This window comes from Pholis gunnellus, assembly GCF_910591455.1.
Source record: "Pholis gunnellus genome assembly, chromosome: 1".
NCBI classification, from domain to species: Eukaryota; Metazoa; Chordata; class Actinopteri; order Perciformes; family Pholidae; genus Pholis; species Pholis gunnellus.
Window position 1 is genome coordinate 7,611,279 of NC_136528.1, and position 21,877 is coordinate 7,633,155.

The 21,877-nt window shown below is 39.7% G+C and overlaps 1 protein-coding gene across 1 annotated transcript in view; it reads right to left on the reverse strand.

Annotated features, from left to right (window-relative positions):
* luzp2 (leucine zipper protein 2) overlaps positions 1-21,877 on the reverse strand; it is a gene marked incomplete at both ends in the record, with an annotated part of 150,551 nt that overhangs the window by 47,630 nt on the left and 81,044 nt on the right. Inside the window, 3 exons of the mRNA XM_079177292.1 lie at positions 12,049-12,111; positions 17,130-17,211; positions 20,224-20,294. Coding sequence (XP_079033418.1) covers positions 12,049-12,111; positions 17,130-17,211; positions 20,224-20,294 — 216 coding nt within the window. The remainder of the gene's footprint in view (positions 1-12,048; positions 12,112-17,129; positions 17,212-20,223; positions 20,295-21,877) is intronic.

Genomic DNA, 21,877 nt, shown 5'->3' on the forward strand with positions numbered 1-21,877 from the left:
TTTCTAAATTAATGTAGGTCTCTGAATTAACTGTGTGTGTGTGTGTGTGTGTGTGTGTGTGTGTGTGTGTGTGTGTGTGTCTCTGGTGGTCAGCACTGAGGGACACGAGTTAGAGTAGAACAGAAATGGAAGAGCGTACATGTTGGAATGTAATCAACAATTTTTCAATTTCAATTTTCCAATGATTAAGACATGCTAGGAGTTAACCAGCCGTAAGGTGGCTGGTTAAGTCTCCGTATGGACCAAGTACGGAGCGTGGACTGGTAGCTGGAGAGATGCCAGTTCCCCTCCTGGGCACTGCCGAAGTGCCCTTGAGCAAGGCACCGGAACCCCAAACTGCTCCCTGGGCGCTACAAAGTAGCAGCCTACTGTTGCTACATTACATTTGATTTATTTTTCTTTCTTGTAAATAAGATGCAAATAAGGTGTAAAGAATAATGAATATTTAACTCCCATGACTGATCAGCTGTTTCTTCCTGGACATTCCGCTATGATTGAATGCTTGTCTTTATCTCCAGACAAGCATTAAACGTGACAAGTAGCTGACATTAATTAAAGAACAATTTGTCTTTCGTTCATGGGATGGGTTGCTAAGCCGACTTGTTTTGTTTCCAGTTTACAGCATCTTCTTCTTCTATTCCGTTTGGGGGCAGATTTCAGGGCCACATAGCCTAAATTCCCAACTTCTGACAAAACTACTATTCAGTAACTTAGTTTATTCGCTCCTAAAAAATGTATGGAAATGTACCTAATTTCCAATTTCTTGCTTATGTCTCCACTAAAGTCTCCATAGTGAAGGAAAAGAGATTGTCAAACGCAAGAATATGCTCTGAATGATGTATTTAAATGATATTGGTGTTATCTGTCAGTATAATATCAGCCTAGCTACATGATGTCCCATCAGAATAATGAAAACAAAACAAAAAACCTTGCAAGATATTGCTTTCATATTCTAAAATAAGGCTCTGTTCTGAAACGTATCTGATATCTTGGCATTGTTTCATGGGTTCAAGACATTTTTGAAATTGACCGTCCTGTTTTCCCACAGTGTTTGTTTTGAAAACCTCTAAAAGGAAAGGAAAAACTAAATGTAATTTTGTGAACATGTCAAAGGCAGTCACAGCTTGTCTAGCATCAGTCTTGAAGCACTTGGATGTATTTCTGTAAGAAGAAATACAAAAAATAGACCATCCACGTTATAGTGTCACAGCTGAATACCACAGAAAAGCGGTCACTTGTCTGGAAGCTGAGGGCCAGAAATCAATAACCATGGCGGGCTGTGAAGAATAAAGCAACACTGTTAAATGACAGCGTGACACCATGCCTCTGAACACATGCAGCCTGTCTTTACCTCTCTCCAACAAGCTTCTATGATTTGAGTTCAGCACCGGTGCCCACGAAGCCACACAGAGTCAGAATGTTGTATTAAGTGCAAAACAACGTGGAGAGTGACACAAATGTAATCCGAGTTCAAGAAGAAATTCTAAGATTGAATGCATAAATGTAGGAGCTGCCAGCAGGTGGCTGAGTTACCCAGACAGACTTCCCACACATTGCAAATGAGGAACTAGGATTTTTTTTTGTACTTCAAATTGACGCAAAGCTCAAAGAGAAGCTTCTCCTTGATGACGGCGGTAACTTTGTGGCTGATTGTTACTTTTTGCTTTCACTGTGGAGTTGAGGGACGATATGATTCAAGGTTTTCCGATGGCTTGCAAAATGCAACAATATACAGTATATGACTCGGGATCATCAAAGCTGTAAGGCATGCGTATCGCTTCGGTCTGAGTTCTTACTGTGTAAATATGAACATGTGACTACACATCTCAGCAGGCACTGCATTGTTGATTTGAAGGTCAAAAGATGTCTAGACGTTGAGGATAAAGCTTGAGTAAAAAGTCCAGTAGGTCTTTAGATGTCTAGGTTACAGATGTCAGCATTTGAATGATTTTATTTCAACACATAGTTCAGGCCTGCTACATATAGACGTATGGTCATTTAAATGCTGTTGAATCAAATGTAATATAACCTATATTAAAGAGTTTTAACTCTGACTAGCTATCTATCGCCCAACTAATATATCAAATCAGGAAAGTTTCAAACCAGCTGTGATCAGTAACTCAGTAACTGCTTTTACTTTTATCTGTGCCAGGAGACTCACGTGTGCATGTGTGTGAGTGTGCAACTCTGTGTCCGTCCACAGCAAATCTTTCATTCTGCTGCAGAAAACTTATTGTTACCGTTATACTTCAGGCGACTAGTTATGGCCAGAGACACATTGGGGATAACAGTTTTCCCACTTTTAGTGTTTTGGACAGGATTTTTGGCTAACAGCTAACGGAACTACCAGCACACACACTGCTTTACCTCGCCGCAATTCAGCCGCTGCTTAGGCAGACAGTTTGGTGAGTTTCATATTTTTTGGGGAAGATTATGTGATGTGTCCGATGCCTTCGAGATGATTGCCTGCATACATCGCTACTTGTTTTTAAGTTTCATCACATCTTTGAGACTTAATTCTCATTTCTGGTTTTGAGAGAGAGTAGCTCGTGTTCACAAATATTGATTGAACTTTCCTAGACCATGAAAATAACATTTTGGAAATCTTAAATGCAGTGGTGTTGATTAAACTTTCATCTGTACTTTCAATCTGTGTCCGTGAGCTTCAGGATATTGGGATGGTTTATGTTGAAAAGCTTGCAGCCATAGACAGAAACAGGAGAAGGAGTCTTTTGTCACATATGAAGCTGAACAGAAAATGATTGGAAAAGATTGAAAATATGACTGTGACAGCATCCCAATCGTTTCTGTTCAGGGAACACCTTGGAACAGGAAGTGCTGCTAAATGACGAGATATTTTGTATGTAACATTTCATTATGAATGGAGCATCCCTCGGCTGTGCGGTACGATTAGAGACGTGTGCCTGTGCTTTCTGATATTGTCAGAAAATAGTTTATAAAATAGGTTCCAAACTAATTGGATGATCCCAGGCTGTGAAAATAATATATGAAAATTCTGGAAGTGAGAAATATTACCTGTAAATAAAAGAAGATTGCTTTATTGACTATTTCACAGAGGGTAACTGCTTTTGTCCTTTTTGCATATTGCAGCACTTTGGCAGTGTTGGGAGGAAATGCAGATTTAATACAAGCCGCCACTCTGGCTCCCAGAAGGAACACACCCTCCTGTTAGTACAAGACACTGAACCAACACATTCTGCTTTCAGGTTTACCGGTAACTCCAGATTTCATTACAGACAAGCTCCGGCTGGATTACTGTACTTTGATTTAGAAAATTCTCTAAATCGCGTTTTTCCCCCCCATAAACTGCTTAGATTTGTTTTCTGTGTTTATGTGCAAAATCATTGTGGAAGACATTAGTTAGTTTACACAATAAGGCCTAATTACGTTTGCCAATCCCTTAGCTCTGGGTTATCAGTTCTAATAAAGGAAATAGAACTAAAAACACGACATTACAAAACTGAACGGGTTCACAAAGTTACTCACCCCGACGTCAATTCTTGCAGAAGCGGCCCTGCTGATAATGAATCAACAGACAATGCCAGAAAACGTCTCCAGCACAGCAGCCTCTGCTATAGAAGACACTGCTTTTTTGCAGCCTAACCCAGATCGTGAAAACACTCAAATCCACTGCAGGTATTATCCATACCACTCATGGCATCTAAATCCTAGACTTTCCCTTTGAACCCTGCCACTGCAAAACTACTCCTGCTACTTGGTGTATACTTAATGCCGCTTTATTCATTGGCTGGAAGACATTTCTGCATCCTGAAAATGTAAAGAACAATTTCCAAAGTGTTTGTGTTTTATAGACACAGGGTTTTATTTAATTCTGCTAAATAATAGCACAGCAAAACAAAACAGTGAATTAGTAGAGACAAACTAATCAAAACGGCCTCTTCGGCATTACGGAGCAAAGAAATCACATTGATCACTTATATCTAAAGAAGACCACGATTCACCATCGTCACAGTTAGGCAATTAATAAACCAGGAGAACTGAACGGATGGCTTAGTTTCTTCCAGAACTGATTTCAGCACTGCTGTATTGCTGTGTTGCAGGAGACAGTTGCAGTGCTTCTCCAGTTGGAACGAGCTTCCTGTCAATGTCAGGGAAGCAGACACTGACTCAGTATTTTAGTGTGAACTCTAAACTCATTATGCTGCACACAATAAATAATGGTTTCATGTTTCCAACAAAACTAGTTTTTACTACTTTTCCTCTCATCTGTAAGGAGCAGTGAGACCTGTATGAGCGAAAGGACGAAGCTTTTGGTTGGTTGATATGAATTAGCATAGCCGTAATGTGCACTTATTTACTGCCGAATACATTTTTGACACTGAGTGATTTGAACGCAAAGCTGAATTGAAGTGTGTGTGGATGTGTTTCTAAAGCAAGAATACCCCACCCCCACACACACACACACATACCTCTGATCTCTGAGAATCAATGCTCCATGTGGAGGGTGCTGTGGAGATCACAGCTGTTTTTGGTGCTGGAAATGAGAAATGTGTATGATGTCATGAAATGAAAGTACATGCTCCCTGCATGAGAATTGTGCAACTGCGTATTTGGGCCATTGTAGGTAAAAAAGAATAAAAAATGATAATTATGGAGGGGGAGAAGGGTTATATTTAGAGAAACAAATTGAATATTCTCTGAGATTAAACTGGCAAATTTACAAGAAAATAACTCACAGATGATCTGAGATTAAGTTATGACCAAAACAAATGTAAAGACACACACATACATATATATATACACATAAACTGTATATATAGAAATATATTATATTGTAGCGAACTCTAATAATGTCAATCCATCCATTCTCATCAGTTTAGAGAGCAAACTAAAGAAATAATTCACCATAATCTGTGGCTCAACACAAGCAGTTATGTTATTTGTGACAGTTAAGTCCCTTCAAAGCGCCAGTGTGTAACTATGGTAACACAGTTTGGAGTAACTTGTCTTCTCGACGGTTGGGTTTGACATTTAGCTGAGCGGAAATACATGAAATCAGTAAATTTAAGACTTTATAATCTCAATATTTTTAGATTCTCTCTGGGATATTCATGTTTTGTTTTCAAAGATTTGCATTTTTTGTTCTTAAAAAAAAATTCCACTTTAACCTGAGGGGAAAAACATGTTTATTGTTGTAAATTTACAACTATAATTTTGGAGATTCTGTGCATTTCTTCTCTGAGTATTACCCCATTCCCCTGGGCTCTATAATGTAGTCTTTTTTTTAACCTAATACGCAGTCATAGAATCAAGGCATTAAAAAAGGATCGTGGAAGAGAGAAATGCCAACAGATGCACAGAACCAGAAGGGTGGATGGGCAGACAGCAGGACAAATCACACAAGTTTCGACCTCAATCATCCTGATGAGGCACGTTCAGAATACTTTTACTCTGAGTTTGTAGCAAGGCGGGTGTTGATTGTGTTGCTAATCAGCTTTAAGAAATGTAATTAGCTGCTGTTGATAGCACCTGTGTTGTTATCTCTGTTTTGTGGATCGCATGCATGTTAAATTTTAAAAGAGTTTGAGTGACGGATCTCTCGAGGACGTTGTCTTTGACGTGCGATTGACAGCCAGAAGCTCTGCTCTGCTGTATTCAGTTCAGGCTGTCGGGGTCGGGGGGGCTCATCTGCTTTTATGCTGTGAGATTCTTGTTCTACTTTCACATTGCGTGTTCTGTTTGCATATTACCATAGCAAGCAAAGACACATGGATCTGTTGTTGGGATTGTATTCGCATGTAAATGAAATGCCCATGCATCTGGACTTCCTTTAGAAAAGTCAGAATAAACTGTGGCGATGTTTAGCTGCTGTCTGTGTCTTTGCGCTGCACATCGTGTGTCGTCACGGAGAAAATTCAATTTCCTGCATCTTTACCTTGACCGTTAGCTCACTAGCTCACATGCTTTCACATGATTCCGCTCACGGTGCAGGAATAAAATGACCATCAAATTTGCATCCACATCATATTTCATGCTCCGTGCGCAAACATGTCATGGCTGTTTTCTTTTAATATTGAGAGCACAAACACAAGTCTGCAGTCTGAGCTGCACAGATCTGTTTCCACATGCTTTAGGGGCCAACATATTGACCCTTTTTCGAATCTTAAGAAACTTAATTTACTCGCATGAAGGAAAAAAACCATACATTGAAAATACTGTGCATAACTTAGCCATAGCTTTTATTCCAACCAGTGAAAGGTTCGCAACCTTCTTCAGGTCACCTACGCTGTCATATTGACAGCGTAGGTGGGCAGAAAAATATATATTTACTGTTCAACGTATCCACATACAACGGTTTGCATGATTCCTTATGAAAATTAATTCCTCACTTTTCATGCATTCTCCACCAACATGGGTCAATTTCCTTTCGTTTCGACCGACCCAGCCACCCTGACCTCCTCCCTACACCGCCGTTATCATTATTTATACTTCCTAGTTCACGATTACGTGGATCACAAACAAATTGATTTTGTAGGATGTATATGAATAAGTATAGCAACGAAGTGTATAAGAACAGCCTGTTCTCTTGCAAGACGTTTAGTTCGTAGACTTTGCTTGAGTCTTTCTTTCTACTGGATGATTTTAAACCACCATGCCTCTAAAACCTATTCACATTTGGGATCTAGAAATTTCCTCCGTGGCTAACGCTCTACAATTTGTAGACCAATGCAACCTGCAAGCAAGGGCGGCAAATGGACACGGTTTTGTTTTAAGGGGTCACAAGCTGTAAAAATGGGAACCACTCCTATAGACCATCCACTATTGGAATGATGGGGCTTGGTTGCTGATGATAATGATCATAGCCTTTTGCTTCTCAGCCTACCACACCACCAAACATGCAGTTTATAAGTGATGCATGCATTACACTGTCAGAGAAAAAACAAAACAAATATAGGTAATTACGTAAAAACATAACATGCTACTGCACTTCTAATCCGTCATTGCCATCTAACTACACCTGTTTCATTTAAAATAAACACTGCCACTCTCGCCCGGTGTCAAGTCCGCCGTCGCTGTTGCGTAACAAGTCGGGCCTGCTGTCTCCGGTATGTGAGTGCAATCGATCAGGCTGTACTTCGCCCTGTCTGTTCAGTGCAAAGGAATGACATCGCGTGCCGTCAGCCGCCGCGCTCTATTTCACTTAACCCTCCGGGGTTGTCCGCACGCTTTTGCTCTCAATGCATGTCAGTGATCATACGTGTGAAATAAGTTCTGAAGGGGTCTCGATGGTGTTGACCGCGTCTTTGTGTTAATGCAGTGACTATTCAGATGTTGAGTATAGTTGAATATAGTGGTGGAGGAGCGATGAGGCCATTTATTCCCCAAGCCAGAAATCCCATGCAGCTTAATGCATCGTGTGGAGATATAAAGACACAATGGGTAATTATTGTCAGTTAGGCATTTACTGCCCCACTATAAGAAAAGTCAGATGGATTTAATATGTTATGCACAGTTAGAATTACATCCTCCCATTTTCTTATTTTATTTGTGCCTCTGTTGCACTTTAAATAACAATAAAACTGAACATTTTGAAATGAATCTTTTTAATGTTTGCGTTTTAGCACTTTCTGAAGATCACGAACAAGTAACTTTATACCATCAATCAGTGGTAATTCTAATACAAAACAACAACTACATGACTTGCTAAACTATGATATTAAACCTCTATTAACTTCAGTGTTTTCATCTGTTTAACAAACATAATGATGCTGTTTTCTGCCTAGTTCAGTTTCTTCTCACTTTTTCTTTTTCCAGTAAGAGTATCACTGAGAGATCCAGTAAATGCCCCGATGCATGATTTCTTTCTGCCGTTTAGCCGGGTGAAATTACTTCAGGAACACATGAAAGGCAGAAGACAATGACGGGAAGCCTTTTTGGACAGAAACACATCAGCAGCAAGGAGCTGAGTGTGTGGCAAAGCTGTCTATTACAATGCTCTGTGAGAACCTGATGAATCCCAGCGGGATCCAAGTCGGTCTGTAAATCATCCTCCGTCAAAATACTCATAATAAGCCCTGAAAGCAAATCATTGATAATGACTTCACAGTGCACGGAAGCTATAAAGCACCCCCGCTGACACCACGGCACAGTTCACTGTGATGTGCAAATAAAAAACACATTCCGAATGCCGGTGTAAACAAAGGATATGCTTAGCTTTACAAGTGTTCATTTCAGCTCTATCTGGAATTTTTGTACACTTTATAAGGACACAGACTCACAATTTTGAGTAATGGTGTCACATTAGAACAATACAGGATGTATACTCAAGTTTTAGCTGGGAGAGCCGGTTTATTAGATACACTAATTCAATGCAGTCTAACACAACCTGCCCTGCAGTAAATCCTGCCGTCATTAAGGTTGTGATGTATAGTTTTTATCATTTCTGTTGAACTGAGGAGAGGTTTGTAATATTTCGTCAACCTTTATCGATACAAATGTGGTTGACGAAATATTAGAAACACCTCTCAGTATAATGCAGTAAACTGCAGCCTGCAGAAATAATCATGGAGTCGAATCAACTCTCTAAAATAGTATAAAAAAGCTGAACATTAAAACCGTTTAGATTCACTTCAGGGCTCTCGTATCAGTATCAGAGTATCGGATATGATGGAAACTGTGTGAAATATTCTTAGGTTTAAGATTAACATAAAATAATCTATGCTTTCAGACATGTTAATATTCAAGGAAATACTATTTTTTATTTGAGCTGGTCACAAGGAGTGCACTGTATCTGTAATAGGAACCCAACGGGCCATATTACTCACACTGTCTACAAGATACCGTTTTTATCTGCTTCTGCAGGAAAAGTTTATTTTGGCTTTGAAAAGAAAATGCACAAAGTTTTAATTTCCTTTTAAGAGTTGCATTATAACAGATATAAATCAATAATTAGTATCAAACTTCACTGAAAACTATCAATGTACAGTTACTGTTTGAGGTTACAGCAGCATTGATTGTATATCATGTAAGTCATGACGCAAGGATTTTGTCCGATTTGTCTCTTTCTGAGGTGCAGAGTTGAGAGCGTACCGCAGAGAGTGGACTCTGCAACAGCAAAATGATAATGCTTAAACACTTTTGACCTTTTGAGTTTCTGCACCCAAGAAATGTTCTGTTACTCAACGAGTGCAATAGATGCAGGGGAATGGTTCTCGTGAGCCGCTGCGTGTAGCCGTGACTTAAATGCCAGAGCGTCACAGATGTCAGGAAAGTTCAGACTTCTCTTGACCACGGATGACCCATATGTGATTATTTTCATAAAGGCCCTCAGACACTAGAAAGTTCAAGATATGTAGATCTGGAATAGAAGAAGGCGAACCTCGAAATGTCAACAATGAAGCACTGGTATTAGAGGGGCGCATCGAGTCTCTACAGGTGCTTCCCTTTTGAACTCCTGCTCTTTGCCTCGTCCTCCCGCCAGCAGAGTCCATCTCAGTAACTAACCTCAATGCTACTTCACTTGGTGTGCAAAAGCATTTACGTGGCAACTCCACCACAAAATTGATGATTGTTTTCTCGATTTTCAGTTAAATCTAATGCCGGTCAAAATGACGGCTAAGCTATTCGCCAGCTCTTTGTTTTGGCAAGATTAGTGTGTACATCGATGGCTGACTTATGGAAATGAGGTTTAGCAGAAAACCAAACTGCGTTTGTGACAAAGATCAGAGCAAAGACAGTTTTCATGCCTCCCTGTCAGCGTCTTGGTACCTGTTCTATTTCCAAATCAAGATGTTGTTTAAGACTAAAGAAATCCCTAATTGCTCATTACGAAGTCAAATCATGGCCTCCTCTATGGGTCATTTAGTCACTTAAAGCGATCTGCCTCGCAGTATTACCAACATGTGCGAACTCCTGCTGTGAAAATGACTTGATTGATCGTGGAAGTGTCTCCACATTTACCTCTGATTACCCCTTACAGAGAGAGCTAAGCATGCAAGAACAAATTCACCGGCGTTCATATAAATTAAATTGCTACTTGAGATATTACTTTTTAAATGCAATGAAACATGTTTCAAGGCCTTTCTGCTTTAGAAACTATTACTTTTTATTGGATCTATTTCTTTAGTGGATATCTACAATGACACCCGTTGCCAGGATATATTACAAGAGCAGTGACTGAGTGGTTGCGATGGCGACATAGTTTACCGTACTGATGACTTGTGCAACAAAATGAGATACTGGAAAAGAAGCAGGATCTGCATGGTGACTTTTTTTAGACATAATGTTGGACAACAAAATCTGCCCTGGGGAGCTTTTTCTTTTGTTGACAAGTTTTAGTCACCAAAACACACCGTGTGTGTCCTTGAGGTCTAATAAACATGTTGAATTACTTTTCTTTATTCAAAAACAGCTGCAAAGACTTTTCCCTACCTTTTGATGGATCAAACCTCACAAATTGAGAAATAAACCTTTTTATTATATCTCCAGGTATGAATTAATTTCATCCTTCACTTTTTATCAACTTTGACTGAAACAAATCACATTATCCCCCCAGCAGGGCGCGACACAAATGCCCTTCATCGGATCCTCTTTTGTGATCTGCTGTGATGTTCACGTACACGTCTGATGAATCCACAGAAACCTGCATTATGGCAGGTACTTCTACACAGTTTGATCACCGTAAATTGATGTCATTATGTCATCATCTGGTTCATCATTTCAGACACTTTATCACGTTACCAAAGCAGAGTTTAGTCAAATTTGGCCTCAAACTAATACGAACATCTGGCGAAAATCAGTTTTCTCACTGCAGCAGAGAGCAACGTGGCGTGGCAGTTTTCAGTATCTCTTCATCATCGTTTCTCATGATCTTGTGCTGTAATTAAATTGCCAGCCTGCATTTCAAAAAGCAAGAAAAAAACATTACAGCACTGTTGCCATAATATGGTATCAAGGCACCATGTGTTCATAAGTTCATACAGCTATTTGAAAAATGAAAATAACGTGCTTTACAGCAAATTATGAGTGTACTAGAAGTATTTTGCCGTGTCATTAAGGTTCCAGATGACGAGTTAATCACGTCAAAAGCTTATTTACTCAATGAAGGCAGTCAGAATGAGCTCAAATTTGCATTTGCATTTCTGCTGAGTGTGGAGTCAAAAAAACGCTTTAAAAACTCATTCAGAAGCAGGCTCTCTGCGTTTCCACCTTGAACTGAGTCAAGGCTCTTCCTTATCTATAAAATTCAGTAAAATCAATTAAGCGGCTGGGACTGCATGATTTCATTTAATTTGACACAGTATTGCTCTGCAGAGGTTTCATTTTGTTATTTCTTTCCCTATTTTTACACAGCGGACAGACGAACCGAAGCCCCCAAAGGAAACATCCAACTTAAAGCATCTTTAAAGGCAGCTGTTGCCGATGTAGCTGTGTTGCATTTAATGGTCTTGTTTTGTTTTGAATCGTTTTTTTTATATTCCTCCAGATAACAAGCCAAATGGAAGATAATGTGGTGTCACATATTTTCAGTACACCTACAACAGTATTTGCCAGTAGAACTTTTTTTTTTTCCTCCAGCTGTCTAAGGCATCAGCGGTAAATGTCAGACTTTGGCGTCAGCTCCCTCAGAATCAAAGAGAGAGAGAGAGAGAATAAAACATCTTTTAGATGAACTATTCTGCACAATCATGCAGATAGACTTCCATCGCAGAAGAGGCAGGAGAAGAGCTACCAATTTCTCACCATTGCAGTCGCGATCGCAATCATGATCAAAGACTGCCTGCAGTGTTTACAAAGTAGCGGGTAAAACAGATGTATTCATGCCAGCGTATGCCCACCTTTGATTGAAAGCAACACGCGCTCGGCCAAGTCTCTGGAGACTTTCAGAAGACATTTGGCAAACACACAAAATCATTAAATGAAATGGAAGCAGGCAAAGCAGCACGAGTGGGTTCCTGATCAGTGCATTAGAGTAAACGCTTCCTTTATGGTTAAATATATACCTCATGAAGCCGTACACTGAACGCAGGACTGAAACCAGCCCGAAGTGAAACTTTGATGACTCACCTCTTGCTGTAAATCTTTGATGATTTTGGTTTTTTTCTCCATCTCCACTTTCAGAAATTTGATCTGAAGACAGAAAAGACAAAAGAAATGTGATCGTGTGGAATACCCTGCTTCATTGTTTGTTTTTGAGCGTAACCGTTTAGGCAGTATATGTGAAATTAAGGGCATTGCATGAAAGCGATTATGGCGATAAACAAAAAGCTGCGTCAGTATGTGATTTACAGACCTCCACTATCTAAGGACAAGGAAGCCAAAGGTCTGTATTTTTCTGCTATTATCACTAAATCCCATGAAAATACCACAAACAATGCCCTTGTCAGTCTCTCTATATTGTCAGACCTCCCCAACATTTCAATGGCTGCAATCACCCCAACAGCCTCTCTGTTACTACTGAAGACATATACTCTTTAGAAATGGCTGAGCACTGTAGTTTTTAGTAAACATTACTCAAACAGGAGTAAATGGTAAATGTAAATTAAAAGTCACGTTTTTTTTGGTCTTTTAGCAAAGCACCCTGGGAAACTGTAAACTAGAGCACACACCGGTTGACACACACCCCCCCAAGCAGAGGGCATGATGTCATCAAAGGTCATGTTCAGTCACTGTCACTTCTCCCGATGATAAAAGAAATGTATAGAAACAAAGAACATCCTCGTGCACCGTCTAGTTTGCTAATTAGTAATTGAATAAAAAGAGTAATTAAAGCAGCCTCAGTGCATAAGTTTAATGTACTGAATGCTTGTGATTACACCAGTGCAAGTGTTAGCATCTGATTTATTGTCTTTAATTTCAGCAGTATGAGCAGTGCTGGTGAGTTTACACTGAGGCAATATACTGAGGCTCCTTCCATAAATGAACACAGTTCCCTGTAAGCTGACGGCCCCACAGAAGCCCACATTTCAAAACACCGTTTTCGGTTTGTCACCCATCGAGATTTAAAGACTTTCTTACTCTGATAAAAAAAACAACCTCTGTCACATATTCTATTTCTCTCTTGTGGCACAAAGTTAGTTCAGCATAACAAGTGTCCAGAAATGTTTCCTCCGAGGTTCTTTAAATGCGGCAAATATGATACGCCGAGGCATTTATTCCTGCAGTGAGTGACTACCTGCTTTCCGCTGTGTGCCTGATTTAATAGCCCATATGCTTATCATGTCATAGTGATATTTTTGTTTATTGCAGTTCTTTTATCGTGAGCTCAGCATGTCTTACTGGTGCTGGCCTGTGGCTTGTGTTCAGCAGCCAGACAGAGGTTCAAACAGCAACTGCAGATGGCAAACTGCTACCATGGGCGACCCCCGTATGCTGGAAAGCATGAATTCTCAGTATGTGGGAGGGATAGATAGACCAAGGTTTTGTCTTCCTTTCTGTCTTTTATTCTGCAAAGACGGCTTTTAAGCACTCCGTGTCCTTGAGTGAGGTCATCAAGATAGACCGGAGGAGACAAAGAGGAAAAGATTCATGGGGTTGGTGACCTCATACAAGTTATGTGCCCGGGGGAACTGTAAACTGAGCCTCACCAGTTGACTCACATCACCAAGCACGGCATGATAACATCAAGGTTCATGTATGCGCCTTTCAGTCACCGCCACATCCCCCGGGAGTGGTTTAAAAAAACAAACACATCCTGGTGCAGCATTTAGGAGTAAAAGAGAGGTGCAACATAATAACAGCCTCTAAACATTGTTAGTTCAGTGGGCTGAATGCAACTATTGTTTTTAATCATTTAATGGATTTTTAAGCTACAAAGATCTGCTAACTCTGGCTCTATGTGGATTTTGAAATGTTAAGAATGAAAGTTAGCGGGACTATTGAGCTGGGCTAAACCAAATGTAGATGCAAAGATCATTTTGTCTGAAATATAAATCATGTTTATCCGTTACTTAATTCTCCAGAACTATATCTATAACAGTCTTAATAACGATTAACAATTTGCCAGACAACAAAATAAAGAGTCTACAAAGAGCAGCAGATAACGCTCACCTTAATTTAGCATGTAAGCTTGCTTAACTTATTAATTAAAGTACCCGGCAATGAACATTTTGCATTCTGCACAGACTGCAATAGGACATGGACGGCCACATACATGTGCATGAACGTGTGGAACACTTCAGTGTTCCGGTTTGTGGGGTTGAAGATGTGGACCACCATTGGTAACTGAACCAAATGTAATGACACTACATTCAATAGTTGTCTAGATATTTGATCTGGACTGAAACCATTTTTGTCTGATCTCACAGAAATGGCCACGACCTCTTAAAAGTGAATTATTTGGTGGTGGCACGTAATGTGTTAAAAATGATCTGTCAGCCCCAGCAATGCCGATGGAAAGTCAACTAGCATCCTATGTCGCTGCAAAGTTTGAGGTCACAGTGGACGGATGGGTCAAACTCAGGACTTTCACCCAGGAGACTTTTACCTAAACCTCACGTTAAATTGTTTCTGTGCTGCCACCACCACGTAATGCGCTGTTAATACGCAATATAAAGATGTCAAATCACAGGCTCTAAACATTGTATAGCTATAATAATTGATTTTGTATATGCAGTATTTCTTTTTTGTCAATGCTGGACTATAAACCAGAGATGTTGAAGAGGCCCCTGCTTGCATAAATGAAAATATTTACCACAGCTTCTGATGTGCAGACATCACCGAACGCATACCCAGCAAAAAACTATCTTCCTCATGAAGAATGCTGTCTGAAATAGAGATTGGCTTGAATCTCTTTGCCCATACCTCGCGGCATATTCAACCACTTTTTAGTCTTCTGCTTTGTGTGTGCCTTTGGTGGCTTCTACACATCAGAAGTGGCAATAAATATTTTAAAAACTATTTTTGCAAGCAAGGTGCTTGTAACATTCACAGTGTTGATTCACTCCGGGGTTTTTCAAAGCTCCGTTTTCCCACTCAGTTTTATGTGGACACGAGGACTCTAAACCAGATGCAGTGTTTCATTGTCCTATTGAACGTGTGCGGCATTAGCATGCTGCCGAGGTGTTCTTTTTAATCTTCAATCTCAGCAAGGGTGATAAATACCATTTAACAGAACATAAATGTCAAACGCAAACTATAAAACCCAGCAACTGATTTGTCACTGGTCTTAGCAAAATGGCAAGATTGTCACTTGAAATGTTACTGTAGTACTATTTATCTCGCATAGTGCGAATTGTTTGATTGTGGATCGTAATGCCACTGTGCTCATTTAACCTACAGGAAAAGCTTTTCTTCAGTATATATTGGAAATCCCAGTAAAAAAAAACACACCAGCAGCACTGTAGCTGTCAGTGCTGTAGCTGTCAGTGCTGCCAGACAGGCTTCATGCTGATTTGTTGATAAGGAGTTTGGTTGCAGAACGAGAGGTGGTCTCTCTGAATAATGTGAGGATAGAAAAGTGGGACAATACAGTAAGAGAGCACATGCATAAACACAACTTCCAGAACAGCATCTCCATAGACTGGCTACAATGCATTTTAAGTGAGTTTCTGTTTGTGCCTGCAAAAGTTTGGTGTACAAGTGGAGTTCAGTAAATACAGCAGACAACATTACAAGTAACATACAAGTTGATGTTGAATGTTTGTCCACTGAAGGATGGACTTTTGCAAAGCTACATTATCTTTTAAAGTCATTTCATTTCTTAGGTTTATTTGTATTCATTTACATTTTCATCAGCTTACGAGTCAATAGATACGAGTCTGGAGTCCACACAGTAAAATGATCAAATTCGCAACAGATTGATCCATTTGATGTCAACATTTGTGGCTCATTGGTAAAATGATTAGAAAACAAAAGCAAAATATGTTTTAGATGAACAGACACCTTAAGAGATTAATCCTTTGTTGTTTTTGTTGTCTGATATCCACTCGTTTCAGTGTCCATGGTTCTGACAACTGGGGCCAGTGCAGCAGTCTTACTTTGAATTAATTAGAGCTTAAAGTGATTCTAATTTGCAGCAGACCGTGTAAATTGAACAAAAGTCATTAATGAATTATTTTGTGTCACAATTACTAGAGTGAGCAAAGGTAACATTTTCTGCTGACATTGAATGCCTCTTCCCATTTTCTATCCCGTGACCGTGAAAAATGCTGAGTCAAGAAGATAAAGTGGTAATTTGATTTGTTTGTTACAGCTCAAAGCCTTTTGAAAAGACACACAGCTTTCAACTCGTCAATATACTCTAATTTGCCATTGAGTTGGATTTACACATTGTTTCTCTTGAACTCATACACATTATGCAACTTAACATAAATGCCTTGGTTAGGTCTATAATCACTGTATGAGCAGAGTATCATTTGCATACACGATTATTTTATTGAAGATTAGATTTTTTTTTTGTGCGTTAAACAAAAGTTTAATTTTGCCAATGTTTTTAATTGAAATTACTGGAGCTGAAATGATTAATTAGTTGGTTAATTAATTTGTTGATCAACCCAAAACTAATCATCAGCTATCTCAATAATCAAATGATCATAATAGTCATCATGTAAAAAACGCCAAAATATCACTTGCTCCAGCTCCGTGAATGTTTGCATTTGCTGTTTTTTATGCTATAGACCACATCATAGCTGTAAATGTAAACATCACAAATGTGTCCCAGTTTATTTCCTGATGCAGCGTATGGGAATGACATAAACTGACAGGAAGCAAACATGGTGACAAAATAAGCAATTTGAATACATCATCTTGGACATTTTCACAGTTTTCTGAGATTATATACACCAAGTGATTAATTGAATTTCATTTGCCAGATAGCGTTTAAGATACCTGGGATGAGTTTAATTAAATGCAGGGTGCCTATTGGACAGCAGCTGGGTAGATGGAAAGGTAGATACTGTTGATGGAGAGATGGCTAGATAAGTACATGCTGTTAGGTATTTGTCTCTTCTTATTAATTTTTGAGTTGGGGTGTGGACACAAAGCTTTCTCTCGCAAATTGCTGAGCGTTTCAATTAACTGGTGTGGCGAGGAGGCGAGGGAGCTGGCTGCTGGTGTAATGAGCGTGGATCACTGAGGGGCCTGTGTGACAGGTGACGGGGCCGGTTAGAGGAGGCCGGATGTTGATGGTCAGGTCAGCTCTGTCTTACCGTGGCCTGCTGCTTCTCCGCTCTCTCATTTGCCTCATCCAGCTGCTTCTGCAAGGCTGCCTGGAGGGACTTCATCTCCTCTCTGTCAAATGAGAAACACTCGGTTAGCACATCGTCCTCACACTCTCAGAGTGCACCCACCGCTCTGCCAAAATGGCTTTCTTAAATATACCACTGTTCAGAGCCATTTTGCACAGAAACGTATTTGTCTAAAGCCATTTTCACAATAGTATATTACGTTTACTTCTGTTTGAATGAAGGGGGGGAAACTCAGCAATGTACATGTTGTCACCTGCTTATATTGGTGTAAATTAAGTTTGTGATGTTTTAGAGCAGTTAGACAAATGTTTTGGGTGTGCAAAAAGAAAGCTGCATGAATATATTCAAAAGTGCGTAAACAGTGATTTAATCACAAAGATCTTTGCATGGGTGACATCATACAAGGCAGTTTTGTCATCAGATATGTTGAATACAAACGTGTGTTTTTAAGTTTCACAAATTCAAGAATCGAGGAACACACGCTTTGTTTTAGCATCAACTGTTGGTATTACTATTTCACAATAGGAATAAATGATGCAATAATGCAAACATTATCTCCTTATTGGCAATGCAATTAGCAGTGGAAATAGGATGTATTTGTTGAATGTTTGTAGCCCAACTAACAAGAGGACAATACTTGCTTTTGATAGACTTTTGAAACACATTCACACATTTGTCTTGAATGACTTTTGTCACATTTGTCTTCTGTGGTGTCACGGCATTTGTTTTTTTTTGCATTGATTCTTTCCTCACAAAACCTATTAATCTTTCCCTGTTTGAATTTAACAGTTCAGTTGCAGCCAATTATTCTTCAGACGTTCGGCTGGCTGTTCCGAAGATAAGCTACGGTTTAATAACAAACACACACCAAGGCAAATATCAAAAAGGGAAAATGTTACAGGTATTGGTAAATATTTTCCTTATTAGGCCAATAAGGTGATGTATAAAGAAAACATCGTGTGCACTACAGTATTCATTACGCGGTATTATGTAGCAGCATATGAGCATTTGGAGCGCTCCACGCTGATTTGATGCATGCTGTATGAAGACTGGCGCTGCATTCTTTATGCGGTTAACATAAATGTTAATGCGTTGGTATGCGATGGGTATTTCAGTACTGTTTGATGCCCCTGTGCACAGATAACAGCGACGCACACTGAATTATGAATCAAGTGGGCAAGTGATGTGGGTCAGTGGTTCGAAAAAACGCTTGTTGAAATCACATCACAAGGCAGCCCAGATAAATCAGAGGTAACATTCTATTTACCGTTTCCATGCACGGCTGTGAGTTTAATAATAAAGGTACGTGACATTGTCGTAGTCCAGCGGTGGTGAAGTCAGGCGGCCGAAGTCTGTACGGAAAGGATCTCGCTGCTCAGCAGCCATATACTTTTATACTTGATATGCCGATGGCATTGTCTCTTGGCATGAATTCAACATAGCAAACATTTGTCTTCACAGCGACCAGCCAACCACCACTGCTTTGGCATTTCATTTATATTCTCATCTCCGGCATCCGAGGCTCGGGCATGTTTTGTACAAACAGGATCAAAACTGACCACACTGTCAGAAAAGGGCACAGGAAATGTGATATTGACATATACCTTGAAAGCACAGCAGGATAACATAGGACCGGCGAGTGCAACAAGGTAAGACAGCAGGTTATTTCACAGTCAAATGAAAGGTTTTTTACCGTCTGTATCTGGTCTGTTGGTAAACATTTTCGTCGCATTACAGTCAGTGGCAAAATTATTTTCAGAAAGCAATCAAACTGCTGTTAAGAGTTGTCAAAAATAAATGACTTGCAATGAATCACCTGTCTGCATCCACCATGATGGAGACGGCTAGTAATCATACTTGGCAGGTATGGAACTCCAAAGTTGGATTAATAACACTTTGAGAAGATTGCAGCTCACAAATGCTAGGTAGGCAACATTGAGCCAAGCTGCTGCTTTATGGTTTTCAGCTGGATGACATGTGAGAGCTGCCGTGCACTGGTGATAGGCTATTGATTGGCTATCAAGATATTGCCCACAGAAGGCTGGACTTCAATCAGGCTGACATTTCAGAGAGCATGAAGCCCACAAATGACTCCTAATCATTGAAAGTCCAATTACACACAGCATTAATCAGACAATCCTAACTGGTGAAGCACTTTAGGTAAACACTTTTCCAGCCCTCTTGCAAAAAGATAAAGCACTAAATCACGGATGCTTTTTCACCAAACGCAGACGGGCGTATTCCTTTTTTTCCGAGTACAAAAAAGGATTGATGACTGGATTATGTATTATCCGCCTGCTCCTGTGTATACGGCCATGTAAAAGCAAACAGGGCAACGCCTTAGAATAACCAGCAACAGTAATAGTAAGTGAGTGAGACAATATGTAAAGGTCTGTAGCTTCTTGCTGTGATCCAATAGGGACATAAGGTAGAACGGTCATTTTAGCACGGCGGACGTCTCAAAATACTACAACTCCCCTGAGCTTTGGTTCCTGTTGCTATGAAGCCAGTCAGAGGTATGACTCAAGGTCTTTAGGACCAAAAGCAAATTATTTGTGCGAATAAATCACACTTCAATTAAAGTATTCAATCTATAAGCCTGTCCACACCATATCTGAAACACGCAGTGGAGGTTTGTTTGCAGTTTCTTTGCTAATTTTGGATGCAGATAAGAACAGGCCAACGGATAAAATAATGAGTTTAGCAATCGCGTTTATTAGATTAATGAATACAAACCACAACGACAATGATGATTGGGTGTTGGGAGAATGCATGGAACACAGATGTTCTTTATGGCATGGCTGGAATAGTTGCTTCAACTTCATAGAGAAAGATTTCCCAGGCTTTAATATGTATTACTTGTAATTAAATGCTTACATAACACTTAATTGATGGTGATGATTGTGAACATCACATGCCTTAAATTTGAATTATTCATCATCCAAAATGTATTCTGGTTATCATAAATCCCTAACCTACATTGTTTATGACATGCGTGAGCAGCACGATACTGTTGGTAACTCAAGAGTAAGTCATCCCCCATGCTTCACTTTACCTCTGTTTGTGGCTGAGCTCCAGAATCCTCTGCACATCCTTCTTGGCCACTGAGTCATCATTTTTCAGCGACTAAGAGAGAGCAGAAGACACTCAAAATGAGAATAACTTCAAAGTTACCACAACGGACAAGAGAAAACAAATATACTGTGTACCCTTTTCCTTGAACTGTTCAATTCAAGATGCCCCCAGGTTTTCAAGGTTCCAAGTTCCTCCGAGCAATAGTCAAAAGCTTTAGTGTTAACTTTGAGAGTTATAAATGTAGAATATTGAATAGCAAAGTCAAAAGCACCAGAATCATACGATTGTTCAAGTGGATATTATTGTACGATGCAGCAGATGTTAAATGGTGTTGAGAAACGGATGTATAGCCTTCAACAATCAGGTGATGAATGTCTCCTAAACATCCTAACGAGGGTACAGATTGGGTTCTACTGGCGCCTAAACACCTGCCTGATGGGTAATTATGGATTAGTTAGGTCTCTGATTGCCTTACAAGCCCTCCAAGATGTTTTAATGTGTTATGAGCTGAACAGAAATTTCCAGACTTCTAAGAAAATATGGACTCAAAGGGAGAGAACGTGTCTCTTTAAATTGCGCTTGAAGGTGAAATCTGTGGCAATTAACAACACATTTATGGAAATAGACTCTCAGGAGTCCCTCAATTCACTTCATGTTCATTTATGTTGAAGAGACAGAAAAGAGAAAGGCAACAAAAGCATGTCTTGACAATAGAGAATGCATATTCACGTTACATCTCTGAAGTTAGAAACATAAAACAACTTGGAACTGTATTTTATTAGCAAAATTACACTAATATTCTCTCTCTCTCTCTCTCTCTCTCTCTCTCTCTCTCTCTCTCTCAAATGCTAGAAATCATCAACTACACATTCCGGCCATTTTACAAATTGTATAGATATTTTGTGTATATGTATATAAACATTTCAGGTGGTAAATAATAACTGGAGATTTTTCTGTCATTTGATTCGCCACTTTACCTCAATTATGTTGTGCCATAAAACAACCCACACAATTTCACATCAAACTTGGCTCAGGCTTACAAATTGTAAAATGCACAGCAGAAGCCTCTGTAGTTATATAGTATCAATGTGAATATGATGATGATTTACAGATCCTACATTAGCAGCTACTTTTAACTTGTGTGTAAACGTCGCACGCTGTTATTTTAAAAAGTAAAATCCACATTGTTGCCAAAATCCACAGTTAGGTGCAGGGCAAAAATAACTCCTATTCTTGTAGTCGCTTCTTCACGAGATCTCACCCGGGAGCCGCCGCTGCCAAGAATAAATTCCCCATCACACAAAGCTAAATAACGAGCGTTGCTGACCTCCACCTCTGGGCTACTCGTTAAGCTATAAACACTTGCTCCATCAAATCTTTCCAGAAATACTAACTGCTTGTCACTGTTGACTTGATCCTCTTTTAAAAAGTTCATTTATTTTTATGCAGATGATGTTTTTCCCCTGAAGAATGGATTTGTTCCACAACACACTTTTCCAAATCTAACTCAACCTCTGCCCTGCCCAGCATGCTGGCGCAGGGCGCAGATAGATGCCAACCTAGCTAGCCTGGAGTGAATCAACATCAAAGCCTGCCCCTGGGGAGGATGATAGTCCGCATGAGCTTTTTTTTAC